This window comes from Megalobrama amblycephala, linkage group LG11 (genome assembly GCF_018812025.1).
Source record: "Megalobrama amblycephala isolate DHTTF-2021 linkage group LG11, ASM1881202v1, whole genome shotgun sequence".
Taxonomy (NCBI): Eukaryota; Metazoa; Chordata; class Actinopteri; order Cypriniformes; family Xenocyprididae; genus Megalobrama; species Megalobrama amblycephala.
The window spans coordinates 38,949,807-38,962,971 of NC_063054.1; the positions used below are offsets into that span (position 1 = coordinate 38,949,807).

At 40.5% G+C, this 13,165-nt stretch overlaps 1 protein-coding gene across 4 annotated transcripts; it reads right to left on the bottom strand.

The window, feature by feature from the left end:
• Window positions 1-974: 974 nt before the first annotated feature.
• On the bottom strand, window positions 975-8,990 carry LOC125278645 (bromo adjacent homology domain-containing 1 protein). 4 transcript variants are annotated; one of them, XR_007187197.1, is made up of 8 exons: window positions 8,840-8,990; window positions 4,512-6,029; window positions 2,788-3,134; window positions 2,556-2,715; window positions 2,371-2,450; window positions 2,194-2,285; window positions 1,736-2,117; window positions 975-1,625 (listed from the first exon to the last, which is right to left on the bottom strand). XR_007187197.1 is itself a non-coding variant. In XM_048207944.1 (8 exons), exons 3-8 carry the CDS (start codon window positions 6,007-6,009, stop codon window positions 1,931-1,933), a joined length of 2,364 nt encoding a protein of 787 aa, XP_048063901.1. In that variant the 5' UTR covers window positions 6,010-6,029; window positions 6,763-6,912; window positions 8,840-8,935; the 3' UTR covers window positions 975-1,930. The 4 variants fall into 4 exon arrangements, 3 of the variants coding, with proteins under 3 accessions (XP_048063901.1, XP_048063902.1, XP_048063900.1); XM_048207944.1 differs by adding an exon at window positions 6,763-6,912 and having other exon boundaries at window positions 975-2,117; window positions 8,840-8,935; XM_048207945.1 differs by having other exon boundaries at window positions 975-2,117; window positions 2,788-3,131.
• Between the last annotated feature and the right edge of the window lie 4,175 nt (window positions 8,991-13,165).

Genomic DNA, 13,165 nt, shown 5'->3' on the forward strand with positions numbered 1-13,165 from the left:
AAACAGCAACATTACACACTAAAGACAGATGAACATGGATGAAAAACTGAACAGGTGCTCTTTAACTGCTAAAATTTGCACGAGTCACTGTTGGGAATGTCTCTGAGTTTGCTTAATATTTTGCCATTGGCTTCATTTACTTGAAGCCAAATAAACTTGAAGCTGGTTTGATCCAATTATTTATCAAGCATCTTAAAATTAGTAGCAAAGCCAAAAAACAAAACAAACAAACAAAAAATCCATCAAGGAATGTAATAGTGCAATTTCTCTAGGGGACACTAGAAGCGAGAGCAAACAGGGCCGTCGGTTTGTCAAATAAATATTAAAATATATTTGTGCATTCTAGAGGATCTGAATTTCATAGATACAAAACATAGATCTCCTTACAAATCACATGAAACTTCATTTGTTCCGATTCACTGATAAGTAATTGATTCGTTGGGTAACGACGAATGTGTTGTAATTCTCACCGCGCCGTCCTTTGGTTTGTTTGGTCAGAGGAGTCGGACTTCAGAGAAAGAGGCTAAATTCACCGTCTACAAAAGCTTCAAGGCGAAAATAACAGCGTAAACTTCACAAAGCCAATCACTCAATCTGAGCAGAATGAATTCAAACTCCACAGAAATAAATCAGCTGAGCATCAGAAATCTGCACGGAAATCTGAAACGGTCCATTCACACCAAGAACGAAGACTATAACGATAACTATATACACTGAAAAACATTTGGAGTAGGATTTAAACAATTTTCACTCAGAAATTACTGGTAAATTTCACAAAGAAACGGAAAGTAACACACTGAATCAAACCGGAAATTTCAAAGTAGAGATTTTTTTTAATCAGGTTGAGTGAATGATTCAGTTACTCACTCATAAAGACTTTACTTGATTCATTACTGGATGAATCAGCTTTTTCAATAAATCTCTTGAATGAATGATTCAATGACTCATTCATAAAGACTTGATTCATTACTGGATGAATCAGCTTTTTCAATAAATCTCTTGAGTGAATGATTCAATGACTCATTCATAAAGACTTGATTCATTACTGGATGAATCAGCTTTTTCAATAAATCTCTTGAATGAATGATTCAGTGACTCATTCAGAAAGACTTTAATTGATTCATTACTGGATGAATCAGCTTTTTCAATAAATCTCTTGAATGAATGATTCAATGACTCATTCATAAAGACTTTACTTGATTCATTACTGGATGAATCAGCGTTTTTGGACAAATCTCTTGAGTGAATGTTTCAATGACAAATACATTTTTAACAGTCACTTGTCACCACCTACAGGTGTAATGATGTAACTGATAATCATTATTTGAAGCATCAAGTTGCTTTCAAAAGGTGGTTTACTCTAGTTTGATCTCTGCTGTAGACATCAGTATTTATATCCAAACTATAAACTTTTATCCCAGTACTTCTGTGATAATCTGAATTGTTGTAAGACAGAAATAATGACGCTGTGTGCTTTGTGAAGCTGTGGACTTCCCTGTTCTCATAGAGCAAGAGCATTAGTTATCGTCATATCATCGCTGGTGTGAATGGACCTTTAGTCTGGGTCTCTTGGTCTGGATCTGGGCCACAGAGGGTCTAGTCTCGGTCTGGTCTTGACGCCACATCTAAGGGAGATATGTTATGAAAGCGTCAGCGTTCTGGACCTTACAGAGATTCTCCTTTCAGCCCTCAGCAGTGTGACAGTCCAGTGTAAAAGACAAAGAATCGAACACACCTTTAGCGAGCTGATATACAAAGTGAGGTTCTGAAGAAGGCAATTAATCTATCGTAGTCTCAACTGGACAACTGGACTCAAACCGGCTCGTTTCTCAGTTGTGTCCTGTTGGTCATGTGCTCAACCTCCCTCAGCGCTGAACGGACGTTGTCATCGGTGGGAACTGCTTCCGCTGCACCGAACAGACTTACAGTGTTACTGCGGGTTCTTCAGGATGCGTCCGTAGCGGAAGTCGTAGACGTGGCGGCACAGGTACACCAGCTCTGGGTCGACACCATCGGGCACGAGGCGGTGGGGCGGGACGGCACTGTCAGAGGAGCCGGGCACCACCGGGGTGCTTTCGGACACGCCCTCTGAGCGCCGCTTGACCAAGGCACAAAATCTGCAACATCACATGTGATTATTTGACACATATGCAACACATCTGAGCTACGGGAACCTTGGACACGAGTTCTTACCTACAGTACTGTGCTAACGGCAGGACATAGCATCGGTCCTCAATGCAGGCCACGCTGTTTTCATCCTGATGTCGAGAGGCGAAGATCTCGTTCTGAAAGAAGACAAGTTAAATACATCTCTCTAGAGAACATGTGAGGAGTGACATCCCTCGTGTCCAGCTGAAGGCAGTGGCTCACCTCACAGTGCATGCTGGGATCTCTGCCTCCTTGCGTGTGCTCAGGTCGATAGTACCAAAATAGGCTCATCATCAGCTCTCCTAAATCAAAACAGCAAAAGTCTCTTCCACAGTCTTCCCAAGTCAGAAAACGGTCTACGTTTGTCTATGAACATGATTTGTGGGACATGATTATTATTACTTTACCTGTTCTGGGATCTTCCCACAGAGCGGAGATCTTGGCCACGAACGGCAGGGATTTCTTCCGCGGTCCAGATCGTAGGAGCACCGTGTCTCGTACCCTGATCACTTCTCCGTCACGCTCCACTCCTTCATAACACTGACGGAGAACCGTCTCGTCATCGCCCTGCAAAACCACAGTCATTACACCGAATCCGCTTCATGTCTGAGCAGGTAAATGATTCACAACATCCCTCACCGCAATAAACACCTCCTTCTCCGTCGGGACGCCGACAGGACGCCATCCGTTCGTGGCCTGGCGCCGGCTGACTTTCTTCTGGTGTTTGGCACTTGCTGCAGTAGCTGTGGGTTGTTTGGATAACCTGGTGTGGCCCATAGCGAGCGAGCCGTTGGATGGCTTGGTGTTTTGAGGGCATTCTTTGCCCACCTTCAGCCTGACTTCTGCCTGCCTGCGGTCGGACATCGAGGACAGAAGACGCGGGGAGGACGGGTTTACTCGGGGTATGCTGGGACATCCGGAGAGCGGCAGGGCCGGAGGAACGAGGAGCGTGCGACTGTGCTCATCTTGAGACGAGGAGAAGCCTTCTAGAACAGCACAATGAAATGTGTATAAGCAGGGCAAGTCCGTCTGTTTTTAATGTTAATCAAACAACAGAGGACAAAGAAAAATTCTCTGACTGTTCTTGACCGAATAACATTTGTAAGTTTAATTAACTCTTTAAGCCCTGAAGGCATTTTTAGAGTTGTTTTTTCTGAGTGACACACATAATTCCAAAACTACAGTGAGGAGAGTCAAAAGGTAGATATTGTTTGATAGAAAACATTTTAAATTTTTAGACATTTGGACATTGAGAAACTGCTGATAACAGACAAAAAATATATAATTTTTTATTAGAAATTTACATATCATTCTTATTTGACATACAGTAACTCAGGCAGGAAATAAGGAAAGATTACGATTCCCTGAAGTTCCCCTACATGTGAGCTGCATCTGATTCGAATTTTGTGGTGATAGCATAAAGTACTTAAAAGTTACAGCATTTGGGACTAAGGTAGTCTTTCTGTTTAGCCCTTGACGCCCCCTAATGGGCATTTTTAAAATCGTCCCTCCATGAGGAATACATTGTGATCGACCCTATATGCAATGATCTCAAACTCAATTCCTGGAGGCCCACAGCTCTGCACAGTTTTGCTCCAACCCTAATCAAACACACCTGATCCAGCTAATCAAGGTCTTCAGGATTACTAGAAACTTCCAAGCAAGTGTGAGTTGTGTGAGCTAAACTGTGCAGAGCTGTGGCCCTCCAGGAATTAACCCTATGGATTATGTTGATTTTGGACTCATTTCAATCGGGAGCATCCACCGTAAGTAATGATGTGTCATTTTCTATGATCTATGCATGTTTCATGAAGTTATAAGCAAAAATGCCACGTGAAAGCTACATTTGATTTTAGTTAGCTCCTGTGGGGTTTTATGTGTCATAAGTTGGATTATGTTGATTTTGGACTTATTAATCGAGAGAATCTGCTGTAAATAATGATGTGTCATTTTGCAAAATCAGAGTATGTTTCATGAAGTTACGACAAATGCCGCATTCGTATATTATTTACATATGGGTCTTTCTAAGTTTCTAAGCTTTAAAATTATACATATTTTGTGTTATTTTTGTTAGGGGTTGATTAGTGATTTGATTATAAAATTTTTTGCTGGAGTTTAAAGGGTTAATAAGACTATGCGGTGTTATTTTACATTTGTTTATTTTAATACATTTCTGTATCTGAAAACTACTGTCAGACCTACCTGAAAAAAATGAAAAGCACTGTTTATTTCATTTGTATGTTTGTTATACTGTAATTATTTGTGCTTTTGCACGTAATAGGAGTATTTGTTTTTATTTTATGTCTATTTTATGACTAGTACTGCAACTTTTTATTAAGTCATCAATCATCATCATCTCTAACCTGTTTTGATTGGATGGCTGCAGTTGGAGCAGCTGGTAGGGAAGGAGCACGTCCTGTTGGCGACCGGCTGCACGGCGCTGAAGGCGTATCTGCCGACTCCACAGGTCTGGCGGTAGCAGGCCGACCCAACTGTCCCGCAGAAGGCGGGATGTGGGATACCCGAGGAGGCCAGCAGCTTGGATCCGGAGAGTCCGCGCGGACAGAAGGGACTGTGCGTGCAGGGCAGCGCCTGAGCACTCAGACTCGCCGCCGGTGGCCCGGGATGAGCGATGTGGACGTAGTAACCGGAGTAGCACGGATCCGCACATAGGCACGGATGGGCGCTGAGCGTCAGGGCCGGATGCGCCGGAACCAGGCACTCATGCTTGACCGGCGTCTCCTCCGCCTCGCCGTACGCCTCCTGTCCAAGGAAGAGCGCCAACCGGTGGCAATACTCCACCGAACCCTCCGGCGGACAGCAGCAGTACGGACTCAGCTCCGATTCCACCTGCTCCTCCTTCACTACCTTCATGGGATATCCCAGAATGCTCCGCGACTGGTAGCCTGGTTTAGTCACGCGGCGGCTCTCTGGAGAAGACTCAAAGCTCCTGCTTTTGCACACTTCACAAGCACCTTCCGGCTTGCGGCTGTGCTTCTTGGACGTCTGTGCTTTGGGTTTGCAGCGGACCGTTTGCTTCCCCGAAGCACAAACACTCTTACTGTCCGATTTGATCCTCTGCTTGTTTGCTGTAGTGGAGCTGGTGAGCTTGAGCAGCGCGGCGGCATTGAGTCCGGCCAAGCGTCTGGGAGCGGGAGCGTACAAGCTCACTTCCGCATCCTCCGACTTGTCGGTCTTCACCTGCTTAGGGTTTTGGCACGTCTCTGACTTCGAGGCTCTTTTCTTCGGGTTGGAGCAGGTCTTTGTTTGTTCTGTAGTGGAGGCGCCATCGCCTTGTTTCTTCGAGAGTTTGGCACCCGACGGTCCATCGGCTTTCTCAAGCAGCAGACTGTTGACCGCCTCGGCATTGAGAGAGGCTAGTCTACGTTTACGCGGCTCCTGAGCTGAAGGTTTATCTGTTTTGGTGTGTTCCTGCAAGGACTTTCTGCTTTTCTTGTGGGATTTTGGTGTTTTCTTGTTGGGATCCACCTCACACACCTTGCTCTCTTCCTCCTGGTCATCCAGACGAGTGAGCAGAACATGACAGCTCAAGGCCTCGCTGTCTGAAGCGACGGCCCTTCCTCGTAACGGGTAGAGCTTCCTCGTAACCCTCTTGGGCTTTCCTCTCTTGGTTTCATCTGTTCTCATTGAACGTTTTTGACCCTTTTTGTCAGACTCCACACTGGTCTTCATGTGCTCCGGATTCCTGGTCTTGACTTTCTTCGCCATGTCTTTCCTCGCCTTGCCCTCTTGCGTAGGCCAGGCTCCGCCCACAGTTTCACCATGTGACCAGCCCTCTACGTGGTCCCGCCCCTCGCCACGATACTGGCCGAGGGAACTTTTTTTCCGAGCGTGGGTCATCACATGCTTCCTGAGAAGACCTATGGGATAAAAGGGATCTCAATTAAATATGACAATATTCATGAACAAGAGAGGAATCACTGCTTTTAATAAGAAGAAACACCAAATACAAGATTTGAGTATAGCTGTGAACAGTCAGTGGTTAAAAGTTCACTCAAAAATGAATGTACTCATTTTTAATCATTTACTCTTCCTCATGCCATTCAAACCTGTGGGACTTTACATTTACTAGGGCTGGGACAATACACCGATTCTCGATACCAATGATTCTGTATCGACTCTGAGCTTAGTTTAAACAGCAGATGGCGCTCTAGGCTCGTTTTTAACTGCACACTCAAATGCTCATGAAGAAGAGTGCTGGAGAGCGTTCGGCTGAGTCATGTCAGGTTAAATACACCTCGGCTCAGAATGCTTTTATGATGCCAGATTAATGTAAACAGCCCACTGCGAACACCCTTGTAATTCACTTCAACCTTTTCGAACTTTACGAATTATTATTTTAGGATTAAGTGGTGTGTTTAAAGCCCTGGGTATACTTTTTCACGCAGTTTTACGTGTGTTTTTTTACACGTACGTTAGTGTACGCGCACAGTTGAACGCACAGCCTTGCAAAGTATACTTCATTTGACTCATACGTGTTCATAGGCGTTCGACTAATGCACAGTTTTGAGAAATCTCTCGCCACGAGTTACAACCCATGAAAACATCTTTGTATTCTTTCATGCTAGAGTACAAATGAGGGCACTTTCTAACCTCGTCACACAATCTCTCGTCTATGTTGGCCTCCATCGTCGCTGTAGCTTGCATGCGTTCCGCTCTGTTCTGTCTATGTGGGTTTTCTTCAACTACATTGTGAATCGACACCTCCAGGGCACAGTCGCCACCTTGTGGATAAACTAATTACTGCAAAAAAATGAAATGCGCATGTGTGATCCGTGCGTACAGTATGCATGGTTACAAAAGTCCACCGGTGCGCGTACAGTACGCACATACTCTTCTGATGACACTGACCTGTTAAATACTATGGTCAGAATCGATTCGAGAGAGAATCACGATACATCGGAAAATATCAGAATCGCTCCAGATTCTTTGTGTCGCAAATCGAGAATCGATGTTTTGTCCCAGCCATAACGTTTACATTTTTGCATTTACAACACACTTTCATCCAAAACAACTTACAATAGAGAAACAAGCAATTCGTCACAGAGACAATTTTCTGGCAGAACAATGTCAGGTTTATTAGACCGCTGGATTAGGAAACAAGTTTGCAAAATCTCTTCTGCTCACCAAGGCTGCATTTATTTGAAACATTTCTGATTATTATCAATGTTGAACCCAGTTGTTCTGCTTCATATTTGTGTGGAAACTGTCATACACTACCATTCAACAGTTTGGGGTCGGTAAAACTAACACTTTTCATCATCAAGGACAGATTAAATTGATCAAAAGTGGCAGTAAAGACATTTATAATGTTACAAAAGATTCTATTTGAAATAAATGCTGTTCTTTTGAACTTTCTATTCATCAAAGAATCCTGAAAAGTAAAATGTATCACAGTTTCCACAAAATTATGACTGTTTTCAACATTGATAATAATCATAAATGTTTCTTGAGCAGCAAATCATCATATCAGAATGATTTCTGAAGGATCATGTGACACTGAAGACTGGAGTAATGATGCTGAAAATTCAGAGGAATAAATTACACTTTACTATATATTCACATAGAAATAATAATATTTCACAGTTTTTACTGTATTTTTGATCAAATAAACACAGTCCTGGTGAGCAGAAAAGACTCTTTCTGAAATGTTAAAGAACGTTAATTATTCCGAACTTTTGAGCGCCAGTGTGTGTTAAAGTAATGTTCATATTATGTTACTGAAACTATTTGTGCTAAAATAACATGTAAAGAATTCTCGTTCCAAACCTGTTTACTGTTATTTCCTCAGTGGAAACACAAAAGTAAAAAATATGAATATTTTCCTGTTTTTCCCACAATGACAGTTTGCAGTGAGCACAGTCGTCACATTTCCCAAAAAAAAGAGAAAAAATATAATAATAATAATAATATTTTAAGCATGTAACTAGACTGAATAATTAAATTTCAGTGTGTTCATCACATGACTCCAGATACAGTGCACAGGTCACATGATGCTTTATTGATCATTTCTGAAGTTAGTCAGTGTTTATTCTCATTCGCTTTTGTTCTCTGAAACAATAAACACCCGAGACATTGTTCAAAACACCCTTCTGTGCAGCATAACAGCATGAAGGTAAATAATGACAGAAAAAATATTCGTGTCAGTGTCTTGATGCATGAAATAACAACATTGAGCAAACCTTGCAGGGCTCGAACCTACAACCTTTCAGTTACGCACCCACTTCATCTGAACCAGTCACTGAAGTTCACGTCTGATATTTGTGTGAATATTAAAGTATGTTAATGAGGATCAGCTGATGTTCTCGAGGGCTCGATGCGTTACGCACACGCGCGCGTGCATTTAAAAGTTCGACGCGAACCGTAAGTTGTTACGTTCATGACGTCACGCTTGTTAGTTTGTGACGTTGTGTTTGTTGAGGCCGATGTGCGCGCTGGCCTGACGTCATCCTACAGCACAAATAACGCCCTTCCTCAACAACAACATCTGACGACATTACAACGCGAGCGCTGGAGCCCAAACTGCCGCTGCACGCGATCAACTTAACGCTCGCGTCATCACGACGCAGTTAAAGGGCCCTCGATCTGCGGAGATCAAAGGCGTCCGCGCGGATAAACGCAAGAGACGCGCAGCGCGCAGTTATTCCCGTGGATGTGCACGAACACTCACCAGTAAACGCGCCGCGCGCGTGAAGCGTCGATTCCGCTGGTGTTGTTCAGAGCTGCTCGTCCTGCTGTTTCTCTTCCTGCTTCTGCGCTGAACTTCACGACAACCAATCACACACACACATGCTGATGCGCGCTGCCTCCTCGTCCAATCAGGAAACAACACTCATCGTCATTATAATATTCATATTGTTCCACTGTCTAGGAGTCAATAATTGGGAATATGAGCACACATTATAACACTGCTGGGCTTCAGTGGCATCCCTAAAATAACTAACTAATGCCAAGATTAAGATTTTCACCAAAGCTTTTTGTTTGATCAAAAATACAGTAAAAACAGTGAAATATTATTCCAGTGTAAATCAGCTGTTTTCTATGTGAATATATAGTAAAGTGTAATTTATTCCTGTGATCAAAGCTGAATTTTCAGCATCATTACTCCAGTCTTCAGTGTCACATGATCCTTCAGAAATCATTCTGATATGATGATTTGATGCTCAAAAAACATTTATGATTATTATCAATGTTGAAAACAGTCATATTTTTATTTTTCAGGATTCTTTGATGAATAGAAAGTTCAAAAGAACAGCATTTATTTGAATTAGAATCTTTTGTAACATTATAAATGTCTTTACTGTCACTTTTGATTGATTTAATGTGTCCTTGATGATGAAAAGTGGGCTATTGATTTTTAACCCAAACTTCTGAATGCTGATAAATCACGGTTTAAAACAGCATTATTTTGAATTGTAATAATATTTCACTGTCCTGGTGAGCATAAGAGACGTCTTTCATCTTAATCTTACATTCTAAAAATGCTGGGTTAAAAACAGCCCAAGTTGGGTTGAAAATAGACAAACCCACTGATTGGGTTGTTTTAAATGTTTGACCCAACCTGCTGGGTAGTTTTATTTAACTCAACTATTGTCTAAAAATTACTGTATTTCTTGCTTAAAATGAACACAAAATATGTTGGAAATGAACATTTATTAATAAGTTTAATGAATAATAATGAAACAATAAACATTTATTAAATTGCTTATTAATAAACGTTCACCTTTTGATTATTATTGTTGCCTCTAGTAATTATGTGTCTGATTTTTAATTTCAAATCTATTTTTGGTTCATTTTAAGCCAGACATATAGTGATTTTTAAACAATAGTTGAGTTAAATAAAACTTTTAACCCAATCGCTGGGTTTGTCCATTTTCAACCTAACTTGGGCTGTTTTTAACCCTTTTGGCTGGTGGAGTATATAATGACACCAAACTGTATTTAAACACAGACACTCTTAAAACACACCCAGTCTTATAAACATGTGAATATCACTGCATTAGATGACAAAAATATCATTATAGAAGAGAATTGTGAAAGTTGTGCTTTATGAATATCTTGTGATGTTCTGCTGAAGGAATAAAGGTGTTTGTTCAGTGTTTTCTCACCGTCCCTCCTTCAGTGTCAGTTTCACAGGGACACACATAAACTGAATCATTACAGCAGTTTCTGAAACAAAACAGATTATGACTTTAAGAAAGCATTACTCCAGTGTAGAATGAAGCTGTTCTTCCAGACTGTGTTTTATAAGGTCACACTAAAACCACAGCAGTCATTCACAGCTCCAGATATGACTGGAACGACAGAACATGATCGTTTAAACAAACACGCTTACACTTTCACTTCTGATCAGAGAGCAAATCTGCAAACTCATAAAACCCGCAAGTTAAAATTCACTGTTAAAGCGAGTATATTAAGAACATGTTTACATAAGACCAACAATAATGCTTTCAGAAAGACTCTGAGGATTGTTTAGTGTTCAAAGGAATTAACAATGATGGATGGATAACCTTTGAGTTTAATGTCATTTAAAGGCATGAATCAGGAATACTGTCACGGCATAAACTCAAATCCTGCTGCACCTGTCGCTTAAAGTCCCTTTGTGGTGAAAGTTTTAATGTTGTTTTTAATATGCTTTAAGGCAAACCATGTGCAAATTCATTGCTGAGTATTTTCTCTTTAAAACTGCAGTGATCTAAAGACTGGCGTTTGTGATGTCACAAAGTACCTTGTAACCAATCACATCAGTGTGTGGGCGGGGCTTTAGCATATCATTAACTAAGACCACTTTGAAGCAGGAGAGTCTCAAGAGAAGGTTATCCTGGTATATTTTTCTGTTGATATGAAAAATCAGGTAGATTCGGCAATATAGCGGGTGCACAGCAAAATCCCCAGAGTTAAATCAAGAGTACATATGGTCCCTGTCTAAATAGTGTTAAAATAACACTGAAGCAGAGTTAAAGTTAATGAGATAATTAAGCAATTAATTAAGTGATGATTGTGCATTAGTGATGAACGCCTGCTGTTAACAAGCAGAATCACTGAAGAAAAGAGAAACACAAGAACTACAACTGCCTTCAGTCACAGCCTTATTAATTGCTTAATTATCTCATTAACTTTAACTCTGCTTCAGTGTTACTTTAACACTATTTAGAGAGGGACCATATGTGCTCTGAGCAGAGCTGATTTGACTCTGGGGATTTTACTGCGATGTTGTAAAGAGCGATATCATTGTGCAGCGTTTACCTCAGTAAGTTGACCGACTGGATCTCTGTGCTGGTGTGAGCGAGTGGAGGCGGGGCTAATTTGCATATTCATTTGTTGCTGAGAAGAACTGACTTCCATTGAAAACTGCATCTTTAGTCACAAACATGAGGAATCAAATGAACACTAAAAGTGATTTCTGTTATTATTCTTTATTATGTAAGTCCATCAGTAAGGAAAACATAGCCTGTTATTGAGCCATGTCTGACATCTTCTTCCTTTAAAAAAGCCCAAGAATCTTCCATCAAAGCCAGACAACAGCTTTGTGTGTCACTGTAATGACTGACGAGAAGAACACATCAGAACATCTCATCATTTACTCTCCTTCATCACACAAACACTAAAGCTTCTGCTGGGAATGAAACATGAACCTCCCCTAAACAGGCAGAAACACACACACACACACACACACGTCAACAACACTTCTGACTGATTTGATTAAAGGATTAAGTCACCATGAAATCCAAATGGACAGTTCTTGTGTTTTTATGGAATATTTCAGTGTTTATTCTGAATGATTTATCATTATTGTGTTAAATTCATGTTCTGGTAATCTTGAATCAGAATATCTTCCTCTTGCAGCATCTCTTCTCTTCTCTGATGATGAGGGCGGGGCAACCTGTCACTCACATGAGATCCACCAATAGCAAACCACAACCATCCAATCAGTTCCCCACAGACAAAATCAAGCCCCGCCCTACATTTGTTCTTGTTTGTGAAGCGTTTCACTCGATATACAGAAGAAAAGACCAGATAAACTTCCCTTTAATGCTGATTTTAAATATGAAGCATATGAGAGACAAAAGAGCAAATAAATAAGACAATTTTCATTTTTGGGTGAATTATTCCTTTAATCAAACCTTTGAAATATCACTGTGATAATTTAACTGTTTTGACAACTGTAAACAATGACGAAACAACGACTCTCAACATTTATAGAGTCCATGAGAATACATCATCATCATCTTCATCATCATCATCACAACACATATCAAACATGTGATTTATAAACAACAGATTATCATTTGACAGAAACATCAGAATCAAAATCACAACAAAAGAAGGTACTGTAGCGATTTCATTAATTAGTATTAATTAACATGATCTAACACTGAACAAAGCATGTAGTTAATCTTAATCTCAGCATTTACTAATACATTAAGATCAAAAGTTGTCTTTTAACATGAACATTTTTATTATCTAACATTAACAAAGATGAACAAATACTGTAAAAATATAGTGCTCTTTATTAGTTCATGTTAGTTCATTTTTTGCTGAATAAAGTTGTCAGATGAAATACCTTAAACAAGTTCAGTGTTTTCTGTTCTTATCTTTAATATATATATATATATATATATATATATATATATATATATAATATTTTCCACATTTGATTGTTTAATTGAACTAATGTCACGTCTGGACATCACAATATTATTAAATGTTGAAATTATAAGAAGTTGAAGTATTGTTCATTGTTAGTTCATGTTAACTAATGGAACTTTATTGGAAAGTGTTACCATATACTTTATACACACACACACACACACACACACACACACACACACACACACACACACACACACACGCGCGCACAAGCACACGCACTCACACGCGCACGCACGCGCACGCGCGCACACACACACACACACACACACACACACACAGCTTTATTTCTTGTTATTGTTCCATATAAAAAATGTTCAAATGCTTTATATTTATACTAAACCTC